Consider the following 27,434-nt stretch of genomic DNA (forward strand, 5'->3'; position numbering starts at 1 on the left):
TTATGCACTTAAGGTATGTGCATTCCACTGTACATACATTTTACCTCAATACAAAGTAATGAAACTGAAAATAACAAAAACAATGAACATGCATCATTTCAACTTTCCCCAACTATAACTGTTAAAATTTAAAAACAGGTTTGAAAACATAATTATGTTCTTGAGCTTAGATTTGATTGGAGCAGAAGGTCTTCAAAATACCCTACAGGAGGGACAGGAAGGAAATGACTATTTCTTAGCATTTATGCACCAAGTACCGTGGTGGAACCTTTACGTACACCATCACGAGTCATGTTTGCAGTAACCCAGGGCAGCTCCTTTGCTGACCCTCCACCCACAGATGAGAGGTAGCGTCATGATGAGGTCACCTGCCAGAGACCAGCCGGCCAACGAGGGAACACTGGAATTCCACCTCACACCCCATCTCCTTTCCATGACACCAACGTCAGCTCCTTCCTGCTCCAAATAAGCCACAGTTGTCGGAATCGCTGTGTTCCAAGAGAAAAAATATGTGTCCTTACATCCCTCCAGAACTCCTTCCTTTCTCCCTCTTTGGACCACCGTGAAACGTTAATCTACCCGATCTCCTTGCACAGATTTGGAGCCATGCTGAAGACGTTCGGGAGAAGCTAAGACCAGAACCTTCAACATAACTCACCGTCATCCTTCAAGAAGCAGCTGTCACGTGGATGCCAATGGATTCTCCGAGCTTTCCTCCTAATTTTCTAGGGCAGGTTCCTTTCGTCCAGGGCGTTCTTTGAATGTTGGTGCTGGTGTCGTTTGTGTACATCTTTCCAGCCCTGGCTGGAGGCCCATTACCCCGTCTCCTGCCGGTGCCCTGTGTGCTCCAGGCACCTCCATACAAATATGTTTAAAACTGAACTCATCGAATTTTCCTAAAATGAGATGGTTTCTTTGTGTTTTCTACTTGGGAAATGTCTCGTCCTGTGAGCCATCCTTGGCTCCGTGGTCCGTTGGTTTCTGAGCCCCACAAACTTCACTTGTTAAAATGCTCTCATATTACTTCCCTCCTGAACACCCCCATCGCTGTTCTCATTTCCCTACCGAGCCCCCGCCAAGCCTCGCCCGGACCTCCGGGCACAGCCATCAGTGGCATCTGTACTGCAAACTCGTGGTTTCTGTTCTGAAGCCATTGACACATCCTCTTTCTTCCCACCTTTCTTTCACTTTGCTCCTCAAAAGCCACATCTGTAAAACTTTCTTCTACTGTGCTGCTGGCACAGAGCCCTTCGGCTGGATTTCTAAGTGTGGACAGAGCTTGCCCTGGGCTCAGCCCTCCACATCCTTTGCGCCTCTCTGCACACATGTCACCAGGTAACCTCAGGCAGGCTCTTGGTGTTAAGTACCGTCTTCCATGAGTGACATCCTGAACTAGCATCTCCAGCCCCAGCTCTGGCTCTGTCCTGAGCTCTGAATGGCTGTGTCCCTCTGCAGTCGATTGTGCAACAGGCATCTCAGAGTTGTCCGGACTAGAATCTGAGCACAGGTGTGACGGAGATTGGAGCACTTCATCCCCCTGGCTCCATACTTTACAGTTAGCATGTTGCTTCCAGTGGAACTTTCTAAAAAGTTACTTCAGCTACAAAGGTTTTGTCCTTTCATCACATGAGAAGGAGCTAGAAAAGAAAAACATTTTTATAATGTAATAAAGAGCCTTAAAGAAATCGCAGCCTCAGAAACCCCTTTATTCCAGGAAATTCCCTTCATGGGCTCCAGGGCGAGACACTCCCTCTGCATCTCCTCACACGATGAACCAAGGGTCTTCATCTTGAGCTTCTGTGAATGAGATGATCTCCACCCGTTGGACCATAAATAACCTTGGGGATGTTCCTTCATCTCCTCACTGTGTCTCGTTGCCCAGTCGGAGTAATGATGTCGACAGAACAGCTGTTATTGCGGCTCCGTCAGAAATGGACACGGTCCCGAGGACAGTGTCTTTCACCTGCTTTGAGTTGCATGAAGGTGGTGCAGACTCTATTTCCTGTCTCACTTTGACCCCTACACTTGTCCTCCTGTTCCCGGGTCCAGGTATATCCCATGCTGCTGGGGGAAGGGAGAGAGGGCAGAGTAAAATAGAAGGAAAACACTAACAACTTCGGCCCTAAATAAAGTGTGGATAAGGGTAGAGTGGTCACGAGGGAATGAGTCAGTGAGAGCAAAGGGGCCTTGACCAGAATTACGGAAACCTCAAAACATCTGCACACTTCCACTGGTAATCTGAAATGAGTGTGGATTCATGAAGGAGTCCAGAGTTTACCTTTGAGTTCAGTATTATAGATGCAAAACTAGAAGTTGTACCATAGATTGAAGCAATTCTGTTTTCAGCAAAAGTTTCACCAATATTTTCCCAAGATTGCAGGTAACACTATTGTTTTACAAACATTTACTACATAAGCACCTATAAGTCCACAATCTCTGCATGTTTTTGTGATTGAGGGCCTGCGTTTAAACACATACAGATGTAATACTTTAGAAAAACACGCTGTGACTCACATAACATTAACCGCTTGCGCCTTTCCGTATTTAATTATTTATAAATTGCTTTGAACGACAGATCTTGATTACATAAAACGCTGTTATAATGTCATGATGGATTTGCAATGCAAGTAAGTTTTCTATGGCTCCTGGCAACAGCTTGGGAAAGTTCTGCCAGTACTTTTTTTCTCCCCTTCCTTTCTGGTGATGAAATTCATCAAAATACTTTGCCTTCCTTGGCTGAAATTCAAAATCCACTTGAGCTTTGGATCATCTGATAAAAGTTAATACTTCATCTGAAAGTTCAACAGAGTTTATTCTCATAAGAGAAAAAAAAAAACAGATGAGAAGTGAAAAAACACCATATTTGGAAACTATATCCTCAATTAGGCCTGAAGAGTGAAAAGTACAATAAAATAAATACCACTGTTAAAACTATTCTTTCTTTTCAGGTGTAATTCTCAGAGTTAAAATTTTTATTTCAAGTAAAGAATACACAATCTAATACTTTCAACATGCTGTGTTCATTTGGACCCTTTGATAATTACTATGAGATGATTAAAATTGTATCTTTCGTCTCTACCTCTAAAGCTCATTGCTTCTCTGGTTTTAATTCTAAATAAGAAACTGTTTTGTCTGAGTTTAGTTGAAGGATCAGTGAAAAAATGACTGCAGTGTATGAAATTTTATGTCAGAAACTATGTATATTCTACTCCAGCAACAGCAGTGCCCAGATTTATGGGTAAAGATAAATCAAAATTGATATAATTCAGGATATTCAATTAAAGAGATAATTCATTCCATGTCTGAAATTAAAATTTTAGCGCTCAGCATACACTTTGTGTCTGGAATCTCACTTCACCTGGTAAGTTGTCTGAGTGATCTCGTGATGTAATTGATGAGACTGATGGTTTGAACAGGTGATGCTCAAGGCTTCCTTCTGCCCCAGAAATGTCCCCATGTGAGTCTCAGTGTCCGCTTCCCAGGGAACCCAGCCAAGGGCAGGACGCCAGCAGGGCTGGGATTTCAGAGCTGGACCACCCTTCAGCTGGCCGGCAGCTGTCTGGACCCCCTCTTTGGTGATGGGTGGAGCGCCCGCATCACCTGGGAAACTCTTGCAGGTTGATATGGGCTGAACTGTGTTCTCCCAGAATGCACATGTTCTAACCCCCAGGACCTCAGAGCATGATTGCATTTGGAGACGGAGTCTTTAAAGAAGTAACTAAGTTCAAATGTTGTCTTTAGGATGGGACCCTCATCCAATATGAATGAGTTCTTATAAGAGAGCAGATTAGGACACAGGCACACATGGAGGAAGACCCTGTGAAGACACAGAGAGAAGCCGGCTGTCTACAAACCAAGGACAGAGGCCTCAGAAGAAACCAATGCTGCCCCCAGAACTGGAAGAAAATGAAGTATAAATTTCTATTGTTTAAGCCACCCTGTCTGTGGTGCTTTGGTACAGCGAGTCCAGCAGACTGAGACCTAGGGCAACTGTTACAGCCTCTACCTGTGAGGACCTGGTCGGGGGGCCGTGTGGAAGGTGAAGCTCTAGCATCCCTGGCAGTAGATTGTTGGACCTCGGAATGAGCTGACTGCAGCTGGATGTCATTCATATGTTGGGGAAACTCTGTGAAAGGAGGAGAGTGACTATTAACCAGTGTAAGTGGGATGGTAACAGGCAGCATGTGAAGGGTGTATCATCTTCTGCAACCGCCAGGCAGAGGGAGCTGAGGTGGCCGGGGGTAGGACGCTGGTGGCCCCGGTCCACAGCCCTTCTCCGGCACCACTAGACTCCGATGCTGTGAAATGTAAGCTCATCCTTCAGGGACTCAGGTAGGTTTCTTTTCCTGGGAAAACTCACAGGAGGAAGGTGAGGGGAATGGAGGATGATTCCCACCACGGCCAGCACCCACGCAGACTGCGTGCCTTTGGGAAGCACCTGCTGCACGTGTTCATTTGCAGCTATCGTTGTCAGAGGTGCCCAGTGTGTTTAATATGGCATGTTCAATGGCCCGGATGTTACCGCGTGTTTGAGATCCCTGGCATGCCGTGTGCACACGCAGACATTTCATATTTCATGGTTGCAGCCGGGCATGAGGCAGAGGCGGTGGAGTCGCCCAGGTCTGCTCTCACGCTGCGCACTTGGTCAACCGTCTGACAGCGCAGCGTGGTAGGAAATCATCTACCAGCAAAACTCTCTTTCTTGCCACGAATTTCCATGCTCTACAGAGCAGCAATCAGATATCTATCTACTACTTCATCCATCATCAATAAACCCAGGAGGAGTAATAGTGTCTCCCATGTGATAAATAGGTCACCTTTCAGAGGCTGCCGTTGACTTTAATTAGTACTTACTCTTTCTTAAGCCTCCCTTTCTCTTCCCTTAGGGAGGCGTCCGTTAGGTTTGAAGGGTGTCCTCAGAGTCGGGCTCTCTTCTTGTTATGATCGAAGAGAAATGTTTGCATAACTTAATTCTAGGACAAAAGACTTAGTGAAAATGTGGATGGACCTCACTTTAATACTGAGCTATTGAAAAACGACGTGACTCAGAAAACAGTCGGGTAAAAATTAGTCTCGTTACGTCATGCTTATGGTGTGGAAATCTGAGCCCTGTTATAGCATTTTAATTATTAGCCAAGGATGTAATTCTCATTACCATGCACAGGAGGAATAATACATTATTTTCATCAGATTTTCAGAACACGAACTACTGTATGTGTCAGGTTTTGTACTGGGTGTTGCTAAAGGGAAAACGAATAGGGTACTCCCTGTCTTTGAGAAACTCGCATTCTAACAAATAACTCAATAAAGTGTGAGTGGTGTTACAATAGAAAGTTACAAAAACTAGTGTCAGGTGGGTAAAACCTTGGTGCCGCCAGCCAGGAGAGGGGCGCGGAGTAGTGGCCAGGGGTGGTGCAGAGCTGGTGAGGAAAATGAGAGTTATCTCCCACTCACGTGTCTGTGACGGCGTCCAGTCCCCCGGCTGGCCTGGCGGCCTGCCGGGGGCGTCCCCCACAGAGCCCGGCGGGGTGCTATCCCCAGACGGGCTACTACCCACCCCGCCCCCGTCAGACCAGCAGAGCCGAGGGCAGCGCCACATCCGGGCCCAGTCCTGCCGGGCCCAGGCCCACCTGGCAGGCTGGCACGGTCAAGGGGGGGCGGGCGTGCAGGGCTCCTGCAGCTCCACCTGTGGTGGCCTGGTGCCCACCTGCGTGTGCTCGCAGCTCCGCTCTCTGCCTTGCAGGCGGTTAACACCCCTTCCCCTGCCAGGCAGCTGGTCTGTCCCGGATCTCGGCCAGTCGGCCCTTCCATGGTGTGCCTTTTCTGAAGAAGCTTTAGAACCACGTTTACCATAAAGAAAGGTTGGAGAAGGCAGGCGGGTGAGTGATTGTCACAGCTGTGTTCACACTTCTTCTCTGACCTTTAGTGTTTCAGGTGGAGCAAGCTGTAGGCATTGTTATGGTACTTGGTTATGTATATTTTTCTTGTCTTTGCAAAGCAATTGCATTTTTTGTTCATTGCAATGTATTTGCAATTTTGTGTAAACTCTTTAATTCTCTTTATGAGATTTATTACGTGGTAAATTATGCTGCGTTACACACACACACACACACACACACACACACACACACACACTCATGGGAAAAGGAAAAGGAAATTTCAGCATTTCGTCACTGCCCCTGTTTTGCAGGCTGCTGGCCACCACCTCACTGGCCCTGCTCAGGGGACAATGGCATCAGTGCCTTCCATTGGATGCCTCTGGCCCCAAACCAGTATTATCGAAGTAAATTGTACCAGCACTGAAGGGTACCCCCAGAGAATATGATCTGAGGAGATGTTTGTGGGATATTATTAACCTACGTATTATGTCCTGCTCAGAACTTAAGGGAGAAGAATGACAATTATTTGTGACAGTGAAGAAAATAGGAATAGACCTCATCAGAGACCAATCTGAATCAATGCGGTCAAGCCCCACTGCTTGCTTTAACTCTGTTATGTTACGTCCATGAAACCACTGACACATAAATGACAATAAGCTTATACTTCATAATTATGTTTTAATTTCATGTACCTTGCATTTAATAGGATGTGTTAAAAACGGAAAATTTCACATAAATAAAATATTCATTTCTTAGAAAAGAGGAGTCACGTGACTCTGCCTCAAAGATTTTCTCATTTCCATTTTCTGCTGTGGGTAGTAGGTCAGCTTCTACCTGACCAGTTTTTTTTTTTATTTATCTATCCATCTGTGATTATTTATAGCTAAATAGAACATTGTAGCTTCTTAAAGAAACTTCAGAAATTTCCTAAAATGAAACAATCATTTCAGAACCAAATTATCATTTAAGGGATGTATCCCAGCAGGTAGAAAACTCTTATTTCGAGGGTTGTTTGTAGATAAGAGTTGGACACATTTATTGATTTATTCTTTTCACGGACAATAAATTTACATCCTTAGAAATTATTTTTATATCCTGATCTTTTAAAAGATTTACAGGTTTAAAATACAAGTATGATATGACAAATAAAATGTATATACCGTACAAATTAGTGTATATAATATACAAGAAATATTCCTAATATAGTACAATAATATTCATTCTTCATTTTGTGCTTCCTAAGATTTTGATTTTGATAACATTTATAATATATTTTAAATTCTACATTTAATCTGTGGAGAGAGAGAGAGTTGTCCACCATGGAAAGAAATTTACTTTATTAATACAAATGTAATACGCATTATTCTGGAAGACTTTTAATAGGCTGATAATTTAATCAGATTTTCAATTCATGAATTCGTGATCAGGATTAAATGATTTCAAACCATGCTGCTTGAGCGTTTATGTATAAAAATTTGTGTTTGTTGTTTACTGGCTTGTTTATTATCCTCTGTTTCCTACAGAATCCGGTGTTTCTTCAGGCGCCTCTCTAACTGGCTCTGATTCTGTTCACTTCGTAGATGATGACAAATCCCAGCGAGGTATGTCGTTTATTTCTTATCAGCATCACCCTCATTATTTCCCTTCGTTTTTAATCTCTCAAATGTGTTTGATAAGGGAGTAATGTGAATTTCATTTCGTAGGGTTACCTGAAGTGGCAGAATCCACCTGGTGGTTTAAATCCTTTTTCCAGTCTGAACAGGCAGAGAAGACCAGTTTGCTTGTGGGTAAGTTTTAGCCTTTCCTGATAAGGATATTTCCTTTTCAGAATAGAACAATACGTGTTGTCATAATTATCATGATAACCAATAAGGATAAAACCTAGTTGTCTCCTGGAAGGTAGTGAAGGCTTTGATATGAAGCGTACTTGAGGGTAAAGGTGGGGAAACAGTTTCTCCCTCCTTCTAGTTAAGCATCAGTCAGATCAGAGCACACTTTCTAATTCTATCTGTAGAGAAAAAACTGAAAACTCATATGCCGATTATTACCATGGTTTAGTGGGAATGGATCGGAGGCAAGGTTCTAAATTTGTTTTTCCAATACCTACAGGAACAAATAACAATTATCTACTCCAATATAAGGAATCACAGCTCCTCGGGGAAATGGCTGATCCCAGGACAGGTAAGAAACAGTAAGAGACAAGCCTGGACTATTTCATGACGCCAAAAAGATAGAAATGCCCCTGAGATGATGGGGATGTGTCAAAATGACACAGGAATGAGCTGGGTAAATCTGGGACTATTTCAGCAGTAAAATAATGATAATAATAGACAATTGCCTGTAGAATAAAATAAAGTCCATTTATCTATTTAGATATAAAAAATACTTGAATGAACAAATGAGAGAGAAAGAAAAGCTCTTTCTTGCAGCGGAATTCCAGTTTATAAACGTAGAAGGAATGATGGAGAATCGTTATATGGCAAACACACCAGCAACAGTTGTTCCAGGCAAGAATTACCCCAGGGCTCTAAAATAAATGGACACAAATGTGAGAAACGAGATATCACAGGCTCTCAGAGTGTCTCCCCATAAAGTACCTAAGAATCACAAAGGGGAAAAATAGTAACTTTCTAACAGAAAAACTTGTCAGACGAGCCTCAACAAAAACAAACAGAAAACAGTGAGCTAGTTGCTGGCTGTCCTAGACAATCCTGCTAGGTCCCACTGCTGGTCTGGACTGGGCTCTGGGCGCCAATCACCAGCCAGAAGATGGAATTTGTGCGTTTGGACACAACACGTTTTGAACTACTCTATCATACCGGATAGCGCAGTTGTTATTCTAATGGTTTTTAAAAAGTGGCTGTGTTGACTTTTACACCCTTCACTAATGACTAGCTACTAATTGGGGTAAAAAGAGTAAATAACAGTGCAGTCCATAGATTCTAATGTTAAAACGTCAGTGTTTTGATACATTTTCCACAGAATCAACTAAAGAGGATGCTTTGTAAAATCAAAGTAAGGCCAGTTGTTGAAAAGATGTATTCTTTACTCTGTCAAGTATAAGTGACTTGAATTATTTAGGTAAGTGTTTCATTTATTTTTCCGGTTTACCTCAATTGTAAAGACAACTTACAAAGAAGCATTTCTCAGCTAATCACCTTTGACTTTGCATTTCAGTGGGCATTGTTGTAATAGCTGACTCTTCTAGGCAAAGAATTACTGTTCTTTGTAATTCTATGTAACAGCTAATGGGTGTTCCATCTGGCCGGCAGACCCCTCTCCTGGTCTTCTGACCTGATCAAGCAGATTCTTCTGGGGCTTTTTGTTTATTTGTTTACCCCCACTGGTGTTTCCTGACCACTGTTCCCTCCGGTATTCAGTTTAGGCTATATTAGGGGAAAATAAAACCAAGGGAACTCAGCTCCGTGTCCTTCCTACCATCTGAGGACCCCAGCCATTCCTCTCTTAGAGACTTCCGGTGCCTTTTCAATATATAATGTCAGGGGTTTTAGTTTTACTTACATCTATTCCATCAGAAGTCTTTCTCTCTGTACTTTTGTCTTCAGAAATTTTCTACTTTTGCTTTTTTGTCTCCATATGAAGTTTGAAAATCTTGCCTTTTCCCCCTTATTTTTTCCAAAATGTTGTTGCTCTTCCATTGTGACTGCATAACTTTCAAGATTAACTTAGGGGGAACATCCATTCCTGTTGAATTAATTATTTTCCCCAAGATTAATGTGCTTTTCCACTGCTCGGGGCTTCATCTGCACCTCAGGTTTGTCTCAAAATTTTCCTCACATCGATCTGCATTTTAAGGGATGGTTGTGTTCCTAGATGTTTTTATAATGTGTTTCCTTCCATCTCCGCCTCTCAATGCTTGTGTTTAGTGCGTTGCAGACAAATGATTTCTGTATATTAATTTTCTATCTAGGTATGTTACGAATTCTCTTGTCACTTATAATAGTATTTCAGTAGATTTTTTAAATTAACAATAAACTGTCATATAACCTGCAAATAAATTATTGTTTTACCTTCTACCTTCTGGTTTTCGTATCCCGTTTCTTCCTCATGCCCCGTTGTGTCGGCTGGTATATCCAGAGCAGTGCCAAATAACACGACCTTTACAGCTGAACTGCACGAGCTGGGGAGAGGAGCTTTCACACTGTGTCCTTGAAAACACACTGACTTGCAACACTAGAACCCTTGCAGAGGCGATCAGGAAGCTTGTGGGCCTGTGACGGAAGTGTGCCGAATGCTTTCTCACTAAGAGGGGAAAAGCAAGAGACAGCCTTTCAGGAAAGCATGTCTGTATTCAATTGCTTTTTTAAAAGAAAAATGGATGCTAATGGTTTAAGTGCTTTTCAAAATCCATGGAGTTAATTTTAATCCATGAGCGTATGACTCAGTTCATTTAATTATAAAATTGATCTATAATTTTCTTCTCTTGTGATATCATTTTGGAGTCCTAATGTTGGCCTTATGTCTTGTAAAGAATTTGCAATATTCTTTCTTTTTCTAAGTTCTGGAAAAGGTTAAAAGTGTTGGCATGATCTTTTCCCTAACGATTTGGTGTAATTATCCAGTAAAACCACCAGAAAGTGCAGCTTTTCAGAAACCACGTGAGGTTGCCAGGGGGCAGCTCTCAGAACAGTTTCTGCATGTCTGTCTTCACTTCATCATCCTTACCCAGTTCATACAGGTCATCACATTGATTTGTAGACAATTGATCAAAATAATCTCTTGGAATTCTTTTTTTCTTTTAAGTTAATTTATTTAACTTAATAATATAAAATAAAATAATAAAAGTTAATAAAAATATAAAAATAAAATAATAAAAGTTAATTTATTTAACTTAATAATATAATAACTTAATAATATTTGGCTGCGTTGGGTCTTCGTTGTTGCGCGCGGGCTTTCTCTAGTTGCGGCGAGTAGGGGCTACTCTTTGTTGAGGTGTGCGAGCTTCTCATTGTGGTGGCTTCTCTTGTTGCGGAGCACGGGCTCTAGGTGCGCAGGCTTCAGTAGTTGTGGCTCGTGGGCTCTAGAGCGCAGGCTCAGTAGTTGTGGCGCACGGGCTCCGTGGCATGTGGGATCTTCCCAGAACAGGGCTCGAACTCCTGTCCCCTGCACTGGCAGGTGGGTTTTAACCACTGTGCCACCAGGGAAGCCCTCTTGGAATTCTTTTAATTTGCAGGGCTGTCATACTCTCTCCATCATAATATGCCTTATTTTTAAGTATTTTATCCTTGTTTTCTTCACTGGATGGTAGATATTTGTATATTTTGTTGTTTATCACAAATAACCAGCTTGCATTAGGATTTTTAGTCCTACCCTTTCTATGATGATCTTGAATTCAGAAATATTTTCGCTCGTATTAATTATTGTTTTGATTTCCTTGTATTTATTTTGTTGTTCTGTTATTTTAAAAAATTCTTCTGTTGGCACTTAGCTTATTTATTTTCATTCCATAAGAAAATTTTAAATATGGTGAGTATTTTTTTTAAATAAATTTATTTATTTATTTATTTATGCCTGCATTGGGTCTTCTTTGCTGTGAGCAACTGTGTAACGTGTTGCTTTCATTTTCCTCTTGCAGCATAAACGTTACCACAAGTTTGGCAGCTAAAGCAACACAAACTCAGGACGTCCCAGTTTTCTGGGGCAGGGGTCTCGGCAGCAGGTCCAGTGTCAGGGTCTCACAGGTGGGCCGTCCGCACTTCTGGAATCCTCCAAGCTGATGGAGATGCTTGGCAGAACTAGGCTCCTGTGTCTACAGGACGGCGGGGCCCCGTCCTGAAGCCACCTGTAGGCTGCGGCTCCATTTCCTGGTCCCTGGCTCCTGACAGCCCGTGAGCCTCACCCGCTTTGGGCCCCGTGCTCCGCGCCCCGGGCGAGCGGACACAAGAGTCCTCACTCAGTCCCGCCCTCATCACAACAAGGCCCTGGTCCCGGCTCTCTGAGGCTCTTTCCCACCAGCTGGGGACGCTTGTCCCGTTGAGAAAGGCTCTTGATGACCAAAGGCTGGATGACGTGGGTGACTGATAAACCTTTTCCTGCCCTCGTGGTGGCTGATGGGGGCTCATCCTACTGGTCCAGGTGGTGGCAGAGGGCGCCGTTAGCAGGTTGCTGAGTCAATGACCACTGCTGGTTTTTTCTGATCCTGCTTTGGCAGCGGACAGGCTCTGCCGTCTGAAGTGGTTTGTGCCTTGAGCGGGCGGTGCTGCGTTGGTCCAGCCCCTCCAAACCCCTATCGTGGCTTTAGCCCACTTATGTTGGGGGTTCAGTAATTCACTGGGATTTAGGGACGGAAGTATGGAACCAGGACTCTCCTCCAAGAAGCCCTGGGTCACGTCTCCTGGTCTAGGACTGTCTGTGTGTCTGTGATGCTTGACTTCACGTGCAGTTTGACTGGGATGTGGGGTAGTTTGCGGTTACACGTTATTTGGTCAAACATTATTCTGGTTGATCCGTGAGGGTGTTTCTGGATGAGATGAACATTTTAATTGATAGACTGAGTAAAGCATTTGCCTCTCCCCCATGCGTGTGGCCTCACCTAACACACTGAGGGCCTGAGTGGAACAGAGGACCGAGGAAGAAAGAATGCTCTCCCCTCCTGCCCTGACCTCAGACGCTGGTCTTTTCCTGCCTTCAGACTCTGATTCACATGGGAATGTACGCCGTAGCCTCTGGGGCCTCCAGCCGACCCACCTGCAGGTCCTGGGACTTCTCAGCCTCCATATTCAGGGGGCCAGTTCCTTATTATAAGGAAATAGATGTTAAAAATCCTTTGCTGCTTCTTTTTTTTTTTTTTTTTGGCTGCGTTGGGTCTTAGCTGAGACACGCAGGATGTTCGTTGAGGCATGTGGGATCTTTCCATTGCGGTCCATGGGCTCCTCTGTAGTTGCAGCACGTGGGCTCAGTGGTTGTGGCACGCAGGCTTTGTTGCCCCTCAGCATGCAGGATCTTAGTTCCCTGACCAGGGATCGAGCCCATGTCTCCTGCATTGGAAGGTGGATTCTCTACCTCTGGACCAACAGGGAAGTCCCATAAATCCTTTGCTTCTGTTTCTCTGCGGAGCTCTGACCAGTACAGGACTCTCAGCAGGCTCAGGGGAAAACTCTTACCGTGTGACCAGCTGCTTGTGTGTCTTAACCGGGTGTTGGCCCGTCCACACAGTGAGCAGGGGACAGACTACGCTCTGTGGAAGGTACTGGGGGTGGCTTGTGAAAGAGCAGTCTTGCTGGGACCCTAAATGCCTCTGCAGTGGCCTGTGCCTGGGTCCTGACCCTCAGGGTTACAGGGTCACAGAAACACCCTTGGCATCCTGTGGTGCAGCAAAGGGGTTCATTCAAGGCTGACTCAAGCCCAGGGTCCTTTAACCCTATAAAGTACCCACTGCCTTTGGGGACACGTCTAACCTTGGGGACACGTCTAACCTTGACGACACTCATTTGAGGTTCTTGTTGAGTAGAGAGAAATCCTCCTGAAATATACGAATAACAACAACCACCGAAAAATTTAAAAGAGGGAAGAAAGAACAATGAAAGAAGGGAAGACACCTGGGTTCAGCAAGGAAAGCAAAATACTGAAACAGGTCCACATTTTGACTCAGTTAAAAACACAAAACTTATTAAAAGTCTTTGCTGAAAAGATCAAAAGCCTCTTCCGTGCTCCTGCGCCCCGCCCCCCGTGACGCCGATTCTGAATGAGATTTAATACGTGGTCCGATGCATCCAGCCTTCTTTCTGGGTCCACTTCAGTGCTCAGACGTACGGCGCTCCCTATAACTTTAGGGGAGCTCCTGAATACAAAGTAGAAGACAACGAGGATGCTCATCTCAACAGTCGGGACTGTCCCCGTGGCTATGACACGCATGCCCCTGAAATCCCCCGCAGTGGGCATTGATGCTCCCATGCAGTGAGCAATGAATAAAAATTAAACTAAGTCTTTGGCTGGAAAGAACCCAGGTGCCTTACAGCGGCGCACCGTAACCTCAGCACTGCAGCCCCTCGGGAAGGCCTCAAACACAGTGTTACTGAACTACTGACTCGGGTCCATCAGCGAGGGAAGATGTTCTGCTCTCACTGCCTCTCTCAGCCTCCCAGAGGCAGCCGCCTTCACCACTGAGCACACACCTGCGTGGTACCCACGGGAGCCCCCAGCTGGCACGGTGTTGCAGCAAGGTCCTACCTGCATCCACTGTTCAGACAAACAAACAAGAGGAGCTCATTGTCACTGTAAAGTGCCCTTTGTAACAGATATTTGTTTTCTTATTTCCAATCCTGAATTCAACCACTTATTTTATTAAGGTTACAATGCCTGTAGTTTTGTTTGTTTTCATTTGTCTGGAATGTTTTTTGTGCAAAACTTTTTGAGTTTCTTTGTTTTATGGTTATTGCTTATCTACCACTTAAAGGTAGATTTTACTTTGAATTCCAATTTGTCTTTTAGCATATGAGCTTAGCCCATTTACTTTTTTTTTTTTCTTTGCGGTACGCGGGCCTCTCACTGCTGTGGCCTCTCCCGTTGCGGAGCACAGGCTCCGGACGCGCAGGCTCAGCGGCCATGGCTCACGGGCCCAGGCGCTCCGCGGCATGTGGGATCTTCCCGGACCGGGGCACGAACCCGTGTCCCCTGCATCGGCAGGCGGACTCTCAACCACTGCGCCACCAGGGAAGCCCTACATTTGTTTATATATAGTGGATAGTTCGATGTTATTTCTTAGCTCACACGTTGGGCTGTGACTCCTGCTTTCATAGATTTTAAAATAAACTTTACATCAGTGGCTCCCTGGATTTTCTTCTGTAAAAGTCTGCTCTGTGTCACTCCTTGCTCTAACGGCTAGCTAAGGCAATCGCAACTTTCACTGATGCTGTTTAGATGATCCCTATTTGCTTTCTACTCTATACAATGACGGAACTCATATAAATCTTCCTTAGTTAAAACCTGTGGGGCCACATGTTCAGAATTCAACATTTTTAGAATTTTAGATGATGGCATAATGCTTACCTACGCATTGTATACCAACATACAGACCTGAGCACGTTAATATTACAGCACGATCACACAGTGCAGGAAAAATGAGATTATAAATAGCATCCCATTCAGATCAGGTTTTGAACTGAATGATTATCTAAGTAAGTTAGTATCTTGAGAATCAGGAATTAAGAATTTCAGAAAAAGGATTGTAGACCTTTGTACAATATCTTCTTCTGTTCTTCCCACCAAGTGTATTTAACTAATTATGCTATTTTCCTTTGGTTTATCTTTATAATGTCAAATATACCTATATTTCTACCGTAGGCTTAGCAGCGTTTAAGTCTATCTCTGTCAGTCAGCTATTTTTAAACATTGAGAAAACCAGAGCTATATAGAAACTCCTACATTCTTTCTCTTTCCAATTTTAGCCATTTTATATCATTTCTACATGGCTAAGATTACAATTTTTACATTTTTTTTTCTGTAACCATAATTACCATATTTATTTCAGACTTCAGTCAAACAATTCACGTACTCAATCCTCAATGCTGGAATTTTGCCCTAATAACTTAATTGACTAATTGGTTGGCTGAAGTTCGTTCTCTGATAGTTTCCTGAAGATTGACTTGTAGGAACAATGTTCCCTGGGCACTCGCACGCTTGTGTGTAACTCCGCCTTCGCACTTCCACTATCGTTTGTCTGTGCTTGGAATTCTTGGACCATTTTCCTTTCCCTGAGGACTCTGGCCATTGCTCTGAGGTGGCCTAGGCTTGAAGAATGTATGTATAGCTGAATCCTGCCTGTCTCTTTCTTTATAGGAAGGGTAACATTTTATGTAACTGTTCAAATTACTGTTTTTAAGTAAATTCATGAAGATATTTTTACAGTTGCTTGTTTTGTGTCATTTTACCCTCCCACATACACAGGGTTTATTTTAAATGTAAAGATTCCGGTAGTTCTTTACATCTGGAGATTGTTTTCTCCTGGCTTATGAAATCGTGCTTTTGTTTCATTGTTCTAGTTCTTTCCTTGGACACACATGGGTATTTGAGTTCCATTTTCCCCATTATTTTCATATTTTCTCATAATGCTTTTCCAAGATCAAAATATAACTTATATACCGTAAAATCTTCCCTTTTAAATTGTACAGTGAATTTTAGTATATTGACAAAGTTGTGTGACCATCACCACTCCCTAGTTCTAATTTCGTCACCCCCAAAATAAACCCCATACACGTTAGCTCTCATCTCTCCTCACCCCGTCCACCCAGACCTTGGTACCTACAAATCTACCCTCTGTCTCGATAGATTTGCTTATTGGGGACGTTATAAATGAGGAATACAATATAGGAACTTTTGTGTCTAGCTTCTTTTACTTATCATAATGCTTTAAAGATTCTTCTATATGGTTAGATGTATTTGTACTTTCTTCCTTTTTATGGCTGAATGTTACTCTATTTATGGATGGACATACCAGTTTGTTTATTCATTCATCTGGGCTGTTTGCATTTTTTGATTATGAAAACACTACTATGAACATGCATGTACACATTTTTGTGCAAGCATATGTTTTCATTTCTCTTGGTCACATACCTAGGAATAGAATTGCTGGATCATATGATAACCCTATGTGAAGTGGTATCTCATTATAATTTTGATTTGCATTTCCCTAAAGACTAATGATGTCAACCATCTATTCACATGCTTATTGGCCATTTTTGTATTGTTTTTGGAGAAATTTCTATTTAAATTCTTTATACACTTTTAATCGGGTTGTCTTTTTTTTATTGCTGAGTCGAAGCGTCCTTTATATATTTTGGTTACTAAGATTTGCAAATATATTCTCCCATTCTGTAGGTTGCCTTTTTACTTTGTTGATAATATCCTTTGAAGCACAAAAGTTTTATTTTAATAAAGTCCAATTTATCTTTAAAATGCTTTCTTGTTGCTAGTGGTTTTGGTGTCACGTGTAAGAGATCATTGCATGATGAAGATTTATACCTGTGCTTCTTCTAAGAGCTGTGTGTCTTCTCAGGTCTTTCCTGGGCATGTGCTCTTATACACACAGCCTTCTAGCCTCCCAGGGACATAGCAAAGCTTTTCAAACATCTATAACCCCCTCTTTCCCCAGCTTTTCCTTTTAAGCTTTTTGGTGTTACTCTATTTTTCCCCCAACTATTATTCTCTGCCTCTGGTGGCTGCAATATTAAACAATTGCTTCTGATTCTTTTTGTCAAACAACTCCAAGGAAACTACTTCACACTGGGTGACGTCCTGCAGGGCAAGCTCTGAATCAGATCAACAGCCTTGGAAGTAGGGTCCTCCAGAGAACCAACAGACAATTAAAATCATCCCAATTCTTTGGAAATTCAGCTTTGAAGGAGCTCAAAGTCTGTTGTATCTTCTCTCGTCACTGCAAGGCTGACGGTTTTCCCCATGATGGCAGGTGTTTTCAAGGCTCGTACGGAACCTGGGAGAGGAATATGGGAATAAACTTCCACAAGTTCACATTCTTACCAATATTCAGTCTTTCTTTAAAAAAAATAAATGTTCTAGAGTGTTGCAAGCCTTTGGTTAATTTCCAAAGTTCTGAAAAAGTTGATTGGACCACTTTTGTGATTTTCCCATTGCTTTCACGAAAGTGAGTGTTTTTGGAACTCCCTCGTCTGCCATTTTCTCTGGCCTCACTTCGTGCGTTGTTCCACGTAATGCTTGTTGCCATTTCATCTGCTTCTTTCTCTTTTTCTTCCCCTCCATGTTTTCCGCTGTTTTTGTCACTTTTACTCTCCTTTAAGCTGTAACTAATTTGGTCTTGATTACCATCATGATTTTAATTTTTCCTTTCACCTGTGTTGGTTTTGTTTCCTCTCTTTTGTTACGTCTTAGCATCCTCAGCTCTTTTACCTGCTTTATGATGCTGCTATGAGGACATATTTTCTTCCTTGCTTTTTCCTTTCCTTTCGTCTTTCTTCTTTCTTTCACTTTTACTCATGTCAATAGATTTGGTCAAAATTTTCATCTGCTCTTTGGCGACGTTGTTGCCGTTGTTGTATATTCGCAGACTACAATTTGTTTACAATACTCCTTTATTTCTTGTAGAAGATTTCAGATATTCTGAGCTTGTTCCTTTATATATTCTTACTCACTTTTGAACAAAGTAAGTTATTTCTAAACAAGTTTTTTTGGTTCATTTTTGGGGGCTTTTGGGCAAGAGCTTCATGTGTGAATTGTGTGCTCTGGGCAAACAGGAATTCTCCTTTATTCACCAGGTTTCGGATACGTGCGTGAGTCCTTAAAGCCATATTCTCCAACTTAAAATTCTCCCTGCAGCGCTGTTTGCGATACAAAGTATCTCTCCTCCACCCATGTTGTACCAACATATTGTTCTTTCAAAATATGGCCTTTCCAAGCGATCTTTCCTTTGTCTGTCTCTGCTTTTTGAGACTGCACTAAAGATCAGGGACCTAATCCTTAACAGCCTCACGTCTATGACAATTATTATTACAGTCAACATTTGCTGGTCTTGAACCCCAGGCTGCAACATTTCCCAGGCACAGAGGTGATCAGTTGACTTTTTCTGAAATTCCTGGCACTCCTCTGAGTGTCTCCATGCACTTCTATTTCATCTTCACTAGTTTTTACTTTTTACCTTTCTTTCCTCGTTTTTTGTGGTCCCTGTGTTAAAAAGTCTCTTAATTTTACTGGAGACTGCTTATTCAGTTCTGTTGTTTCTCTGTCCTGTTTACCTTAGACAAATTCCAGGAGGACTATTGTAAGAGCATGATGTCATGTTGCCACATTAAAACTGGCATTTCCATTCCCAGCTCATCTTAACTTCATATACAACTGGAACAAGGATAATTAATTTTAGAATTTGCAATAAACATATGCAATATCATCACACTAGAATGCATGCTTAAAATACGGTTCACCACAGGATTAATTAATTGGAATTATCGGCTTAAAATATTTTGCTAGGTCCCTTAGGACCAATGATAATTATTTATATAACATCTTTTCCAGGATAGAAGTTAAGGTTGCAATTAGACATTAAGTGGTTTACATGAAGATAAAACATATAAATCTAAGCTTATAGCACAATTTGGCTTTGGATTTATAAATCTATAAATTCAGAATGTAGGTAGGGGTTGAATTTTCACCTTTAGCACAATCTACGTAACTTGGAAGAATTTTCTGAACTTTATATCTCACTTCTCTAATCTTCAGGATAGGAATAATTAAAAACAAACACCAAAACTCTCTTTTGGGTTTATTGTAATGATGTAATGAAATAGTGTACGTAAAGCTCCAACACAGTGGCTGGCATGAAATAAATACTTCATGCATGTTAGTTGATTTATAGTTAGCTATTTTAATATACGTAGAACATACATAATAAGAGCATGTTCTAACCAAGTGGATTAATTAGCTAAAGAGATTTTTAGGTATGGAGTTTTCTATTTTTTTAATGGAAATATTTTTTAAATGTCATAAAATATCCTGAATATTTGAAAGAAGGCAATAGTGCTTTATTTCTTGCAGAGGCCTTGCTCATACATCCTTTGATCTCCATAGCAACCCAATGAGGTACGCAGATCAGATGGGAAGAGAAACAGTAGGAATACTAATATATTTCCCCATTTCTCTGTACGAAGCAGCTTGTGCTGACGAGCCCTTACTAACAGCACCTGAAGCTGGAGTCAACGTGGTGAAGAGGAGAATATTCTTGCTTTGGAGGCAGACAGACCCAGACCTGGAATTTGCAGTCGTAGCTATGAGACCTTCAGCAGGTTCCCTGACACTTCTCCAGTGGTAACAAGACCATCTCATCCCAAAGGTTGTTCTGCAGATTGAGAAAACGATCAGTTACCTCCCCTTATTCCTCTGTGTTTTGGGCTGTTGATGGTTCCAAGGCAAACACATTTAAGTGATAATGTTCTTTACTGCCCCTAAGACTAGAGAAGCCATAGTTGAAGTGATTAGATGGATAGCGTCAGAGAATGTTAAGAGTTGTTCAGTACTTTTTAAGTGTTATTGGTAATGCAGCCTGGGAGCTTTCTGAAGGGTGTTCACTGTTTCATGCCACTCTCAAGAGCTGGGTGGTGTCTAGTGAATGCTGTGGAATTAATACACTTGTGTGTAAGGGCCAAGGTTCGCTCAAGGTCATGACTAGGTTGAGGAAGCACAACTCCCAGGTGCTTCTACGTAGACGTTGAGTCTGGTGGGTGGTGGGTTTCACCTTGGAATAGCTGTTGGTTACTTCTGTGTGGGTGCAGGGAGGAAGGAGGGATTTCCTGGGCTTGTTTCCTATGGCTCCCTGACTAATTACTGCAAACTGGTGGTTTAAAACAACACAGACTTAGGGCCTCCCTGGTGGCGTAGTGGTTGAGGGTCCACCTGCCAATGCAGGGGACGCGGGTTCGTGCCCCGGTCCGGGAAGATCCCACATACCGCGAATCGGCTGGGCCTGTGAGCCATGGCCGCTGAGCCTGCGTGTCCGGAGCCTGTGCTCCGCAACGGGAGAGGCCACAGCAGTGAGAGGCCCACGTACCGCAAAAATAATTTTAAAAAAAACCCCACAGACTTATACACTTATGGTTCTAGGGGTCAGAGGTCCAGAGCTAAACTCAAGAGGCTGGCAGGACTGTATTCCTTCTGGAGGCTCTGGGGAAGAATGGCTTCCTTGCCCTTTCAGCTCCTAGAGGCGCCCCCGTGCCTCAGCCCTGGCCGCCCTTCCCTGTGTCCAGACACAGCAGCAACGTGTTGAGGACTCACTAGGTATCATCTGCTCTCCCTCTCTGCATTCCGCTTCCAAGCGCCAGGACCCTCGTGATCACGTTAGAACCATGCGAACAATCCAGGACATTTCCCATCTCCAGGTATTTAACTGAATCACATCTGCAAAGTCTCTTTCTGCCAATAAAGTCGCCTATTTTCAGGTCCCAGGGATCAGGATGTGAAGATCTTTAGGGGTCATCATCCTGCCTACCACAGAGCTCGCTGGCAAAGATGAATTACCTTAGAACACAGTCTGGGGGCAAGGTTAGGGCACTTTTGGCTCAACGGCAGGTATGGCCAGCTGCCTCCCCCTGCTTCTGGGAGACCCTCATTTATTTTCCTCCAAACAATAGCTGCCGTGATCAAGCTCTGAACCTCCTCATACACTTAAGAGTCTGTGCTGCTGACACCCCTCACGTGCCAATGCATTTCTTCCAGTGGCCCAGGTTTAGCAAGTGGTTTATTCTTAAAGGGAGTTTAAAGGCAGTTGGAAGCAATTACCTCCTTGCAGTACTTTTCAGGATATAATACCTTGAAAAAAAAGAGGGGAGGGGTGGTTCTAGGGAAAAGAATGGTCTTTTGGGGCAGAGTCCTCTGTGGCGGGGTCTACCTTACTGTAACAAGCGTCTCTCACCGAGTTCCGGATGGCTTGTCAATCGCCCTGTAAATTCAGCACCTTGCAGACTGCCAATCCCCCACGGAACACTGTCAATCAAGACAAGCGTGCCAGCTGCGCTTCTGCATATGCCTCCTTCTCAGGTTGGCGCTTCCCGGTGATTAAACATGGTCAGAGCTGAGGATCTCTCAGCACTGAGCGTTGCAGTAACCGGGTAGGAAGCAAGCGCTTTCAGGATTCCTGGGAGAGTCTAAGACCCGGCATCAGCTTCTCTGCATGAAAAGCTGTCCAGAGCACGCAGTTAAAGTACCATGTTTTCCTTTCTGTGCATCTGCCTTAGACCCTTTCAACCTCCTTCCTACTCGTATTTCATTTCGTATGTATGTAGCATCCATGTATGTATATGTGTATTTCACTGAGTCTGCTCAGACCTGCTCAATCACACACACACACACACACACAGCCATTCTCTCTCTCTTTAAAAAGCAGTGCTTTTAAGTCTCACTCCTTTTGCTTTACATCATAAAAAACAAGGTCAGGTTCAAGTTCCTGTGGAATGAAGCGTTTCTTTTCCCCTTACGTCAGGATCAACTCCAAGAATTCAAGGAGATTGGAGCTTAAGGCAGTTAGTCTGGGTGCACATAGTAAATTCTCCATGAGGCTAGTAATCGTGTTTGTCTGTTTAGCGTCAGAGAGTAAAGGAGGCAAGAGAAAACCAAACTGCTTTCCAGCGAGTAAGTTAACCCGACGGTTCTGCTTAATCTATCAAGGAAGACAAACTGTCTTACTCTGACCTGTTGCTTCTTTTTGCCAAAATGAGTTAAAAATCCAATTACAAATCATCTGAAGTCAGTTTAAATGTGCTTTGCAAATGAGGTCAACGCACTGTCAGTTTTGGGGGCGTTACAGGTACTCATTACGTCCAGACGGCTTTGGACTATATCAACTGCTAAGCTGTTTTATCTTAACCAGCCTTAAAATGATTAAAAGGAAATTTTCAAGGAATCTAAGAAAACCAAACTAAAAAAACAGAGCGTAAAGTGGTGGTTACAGGGAGTTGTAGCTGGGGCAAGAGGAGAGATGCTTTTAGGAGGACAAACTTGCAATGGGTAGTAAATAAGCCCTAGACATCTATGCCCAGCATAGTGAATACAGACAGCAGACTGTATTAGAATCATCAAGCTTGCCAAGAGAACTGACCTTCATTGTTCCCACCACAAAAGAACTGATAATTATGTAACTTGATAGAAGTACTAATTACCGCTACAGTGGTAATCATACTATTATATATCTATCAAATCAACATGGTATGCACCTTAAACTTACCCAACATTTTACGTCAAATGTATTTCAATAAAAAACAAATTGAAAGAATGTCAAGTCATTTTTTCAATTTTTCCTTCCTTCCAGCAGAATTTATTTCCCTTTTTATAAAAACCTGAAAATTCCCCTTATGTCTTTTCTTTCCCTTTCTTTTTCTTCATTCCTTCCTCCCTCCCTCCCTTTCTTTCTTTCTCTCTTTCTTTCTTTCTCTCCTTCTCTCTTCCTTTCTTCCTTCCTTCCTTTCTTTCTACCTTCCTTCCTTCCTTCCTTTCTTTCTTTCTTTCTCTCTCTTTCCCTCCCTCCATCCCTCCCTCCCTCCCTCCCTCTCTTTCTTTCTTTACCACCTACTCTAAGACGTGCACTGTATTAGCTTCTGAGAATAGAGAACTGAAGATACAACTTCAGGCTTTCAGGAGCTCCTATTCCAACTCTCAGTGGAGACAAATGTCGAAAAGCTAACTCAGGCTATGGTGGTTAATTTTACATGTGAACTTGACAGGATCGCAGATATTTGGCTAAACGGTATTTCTGAGTGTGTCTGTGTCCTGGATGAAATTGGCATTTACATGGGTGGGCTAAGTAAAAGTTTGCCTTCTCAGCGATGGTGGGCCTCGTCCAATCTGCTGAAGGCCCAAATGGAACGAAAAGACAGAGGAAGGGAGAATGCGGCCTTTACTTACTGACTGTGAAGCTGCCATTGGTGCCCCTGGATTCCAGGCCTTTGGACTCAAAATGAATTACACTCTGGCTTTCCTGGGCCACCAGCTTGCAGAAAGCAGACTGTGGGACTGCTTACCCTCCTTAATTGCAAGAGCCAATTCCTTATGATAAACCTCTTCACAATCAATCAATCAATCCATCTATCTATCTATCTATCCTAGAGCAGTAGGAATAAATCAAAGACCCTCCTTGAGTTTTAACCTGCACAGAACATCTTCTCATGTTGTCTTCACATCTCAGGTCTTGCTTCTCAGTGTGGAGGCTTGGCCTCTTCTGTTTCCTCCTCTGAGGGAAGCCATTCTTCAGTCTGTCTAACTTAATATGTTAAATTTATATTTAATATAATTATAAATATAACAGTTTATTTAATAAACCATAGATATTTACAGTACACCTTCATCGTCTGACAAATCCCTGCCTGTATTTGTGTCTCTTTCAGATGCTCAAGGATGTTGTGCCATTTATGGGCCTGGTCCTGGACCACTACCAAGACCACTACCATGAAGTCCGTACGATTTTGCTTTTTTTTTTTTTTTGAGGTACGCGGGCTTCTCACTGTTGTGGCCTCTCCCGTTGCGGAGCACAGGCTCCGGACGCGCAGGCCCAGCGGCCATGGCTCACGGGCCCAGCCGCTCCGTGGCATGTGGGATCTTCCCGGACCGGGGCACGAACCCGCGTCCCCTGCATCGGCAGGCGGACTCTCAACCACTGCGCCACCAGGGAAGCCCCGATTTTGCATTTTATGTGTGAGCACCAGCCTCATTCTCCTTCACTCTCATTTCTCTTCTTTTGTAAACGAGTAACTTTCATACTATTTTATTAAGGCTTTCTCTCTCATAAACATCCTATGGGAATTGCACTGTATTTTTATAAATCAGTTGGGGGAAAATGTGACATTTTACAATATCAGGTCTTTGTATTTGAAAACAAGATAAGTCTTTACATTTATGAAAATTTCATTTATGGTCCACAAAGGGGTTTCAAAGTTTCCTAAGTTTTAGGGACGCAAAACTTGATTGTTAAGGTTTTTCAAGATTTCTATTTTATGTGATGGTACTATAAATTACATATTTTCTTCCGTTATATTTTTAAACAGTTATTGATTTTATAAAGAAAAACCTTATATCTATATATTAAATTTGTGATCAGCCAACTTACCAAAATGTCTTTATTTTTTTTTTTTTTGCGGTACGCGGGCCTCTCACTGTCGTGGCCTCTCCCGTTGCGGAGCACAGGCTCCGGACGCACAGGCTCAGCGGCCATGGCTCACGGGCCCAGCCGCTCCGCGGCATGCGGGATCCTCCCGGACCGGGGCACAAACCCGTGTCCCCTGCATCGGCAGGCGGACTCTCAACCACTGCGCCACCAGGGAAGTCCTGTATGACCCCTTTTTAAACCTCAGGGAGATTTTAGGCGGCACCTGATCAAAGCTTTCGGAAAGACAAAGGCCTCTGAAGGACTCACGTGTGTGCCTCGTGACGTTCTGTTTAGAAATACACTTGTAAGCGTGTTACGTGGAGCTCTACAGGAGCTCGAAGTGGAAAAGGCACATCTCAAAGCGATTTGTCCTTGGACTTTTGTTCTATTGGCATAAACCCCAATGCAATTAATAGAAAATCCACACAATTTCTAAGAGAATTGTTCTGATGGCAACTCCACTGCCTTGAACTTAAAAGCACAGAGAAGGTGCCAAGTGCAGAGAGGCCCTTGGAGCCCCAGCTGTTGATGGTCAGGAAGCAGGATGTGACTCCCAGAGAGAGACAGAAACAGAGAGAGATAGAGCCTAAGGAAGTCACATCATGCAGTCCTGGGCCCTAATCAAACACTGGTTTGATAAGGTCTTTGAACTAATCGAGCTGGAGGCCCTTGAGCTCCAGGCATGTTGACAGTGAGGTGCTCCTATGAAGCCTCCAGAAGAAACAATTATAAAAGTGGATTTAAAAAAACATTTAAAGGTGCTGGAGAGCATCCAAGAGAAAAAAAGAAAGAAAGAAAGGCAAAGCAGTGTTTATTCTCAAAAGTGCACATGGAAGGAGTCAGAGCTGTGAGTTTCTGGCTTTTTGGTGTAAGGCTGCTCCCAGGGCTCAGGCCTCTGGGCGAAGAAAACTGCAGCTCACCGTCCAACGCTGGGAAAACAGTTAACATTCAAAGAGCAAGTGTTAGCAGTGAGAGACCGCGTACGGCATGAAGCTTGAACTTGCTCAGAGGCGCAGAGGCGCTTCCAGAGGGCCCAGCAGAGAAGAGCCAGAAGCCAGGGAGAAATGCAACGTAAAGCACAGTAGCAGAAGGCTTGTGATTTTGCTGTCTTAAAATCAACGTTATTGAGGTATAATGTAAAGCAAGAATATGTTCTATTTTAAATATAGCTCATCAACTTTAACAAATGCACACAGTCTAAATCGCTACCATCGACAGGATATGCAACATTTCCACCCCCCAATTTCCTGTTGCTCCTTTACTCTATGCCCACAAGGTCCTGGCCAGGTCTGATCCGCTTTATGTCACCATTGCTTTGTTTTTTTCTAGATTTCACAGATATACAGTCGTACACGGTTAGTAGTTTTTGGGTGTGGTGTCTGTAAGTTACTGTGATCCTTTTGAGACGTATGCGTGTCGTTGACTGTGTCAGTAGTTCATTCTTTTTATTCCTGTGGGTTTGTGTGCTGACATTTACTTACCCATTCATCAGTCTATGACACACTGGTGTTTTTTCTAGCTTTCTCTCATTTGAATAAACATTTGGGTACAAGTCATTACGTGGGCATGTTTTTATATCTCTCGGGTGAGTGGCTAGGAGTGTGAATACTGGGTCACGTGGAAAGTGTAGATCTAACTTTATAAAAACACAGCAACACAAGATGAACCACTACCACCACCTACCAAACTGCTTTCTCAAGTTGCTGAACCCTCTGGAATTCTCACAAACAATATACTAGAATTCCTGTTGCCCCACATTTTTGCCAACACTTGGTATTATCAGGGTTTTTTTAGTCATTGTAATAAGTATTTAATTGAATCTCACTGTGGTTTTAATTTGTATTTCCCTTATGACTAATGATGTTGAATATTTTTTCATGTACTTCTTGTCCATTTGTATATCTTCTATGATGACGTGTCTATTCAAACCTATTACACACTGAAAAATTTTTTTGATTTTTTTTTTGGAGGGGAGAGGATAAATGTACTAAAACTAATATAGAAATAACTTCCTGCTCTAACAATAGCTATGCTTTTTGCAGTGAGTACCTGGGATGTATAAAAATGTTAAAGTGGTCTTTTTCAAATAGAAAATATAAATATGTTAAACATTTTGAGCTGAACAAGGTCACCCAGGCTTAAACTTGTGTTTGTCACACTCCACTTGTAACTTTTCTACTGGATCCAAAGCCAATTGCCATGGATGGTGGCCTTTATCTGCTCAGTTAATATTGTTCAGTTCACGTTGGGAAAGGGCTTGGCCTGACTTATTGCCACGTTTTCATCATCTTTGTGTAATAACGGTGGTCAATCCCCCATGTTTTGCTGCTAGGAAAGTAACTGGAGATTAAAAGCAAAACTAAACAACAATCCCGAAGTATGTCCAGAGCCCTTAGTACTTTACTCTGGGAGGTGACAGTCCCCAGAGGGGGCGAGAGTCTGGAGCCCAGGGAGCTCTGGACCCTCCCGTCCTCCTGGGGCAGCCGGTCACTGCCTGGGCCAGAGCAGGAGTCTGGCAGCATCTCCCTGGAGGAGGGGACCCGTGTGGCGTGAGGAGGGAAGAGAGGGGCTGGGGCCTGCGTGGTGGGTGAGGGCACAGGGAGGAGACTGGAGCTTGGTGCGTGCCCAGGGCAGGTGTCTGGGTACACGGGTCTGAGCGGAGAGACTGGTGAGGAATGAACATTCATACGGGGCTACTGGGCATCCACAGAGAGAGGAGAATGCTTTTTGTTATTCTTATTTTTTTAAATTTTTATTTTAGATTGGAATATAGTTGATTTACAATGTTGTGTTAGTTTCAGGTATACAGCAAAGTGGTTCAGTTATACGTATACATGTATCTGTTCTTTTTCAAATTCTTTTCGCATTTAGGTTATTAGAGAATATTGAGTAGAGCTCCCTGCGCTGTACAGTAGTAGGTCCTTGTTGGTTATCTATTTTAT

The 27,434-nt window shown here is 43.1% G+C and overlaps 1 protein-coding gene across 1 annotated transcript; it reads left to right on the top strand.

Moving 5' to 3' along the window:
* Positions 1–6,229: 6,229 nt before the first annotated feature.
* PPDPFL (pancreatic progenitor cell differentiation and proliferation factor like) lies at positions 6,230–15,737 on the top strand. Its single transcript, XM_033437689.2, is given in 6 exon segments — positions 6,230–6,254; positions 6,257–6,283; positions 7,403–7,480; positions 7,583–7,666; positions 7,989–8,060; positions 11,476–15,737. Coding segments are annotated over 6 exon segments (291 nt in total). The 3' UTR covers positions 11,481–15,737.
* Positions 15,738–27,434: the final 11,697 nt, after the last annotated feature.

Source organism: Orcinus orca, chromosome 17, assembly GCF_937001465.1.
Source record: "Orcinus orca chromosome 17, mOrcOrc1.1, whole genome shotgun sequence".
Classification (NCBI taxonomy): Eukaryota; Metazoa; Chordata; class Mammalia; order Artiodactyla; family Delphinidae; genus Orcinus; species Orcinus orca.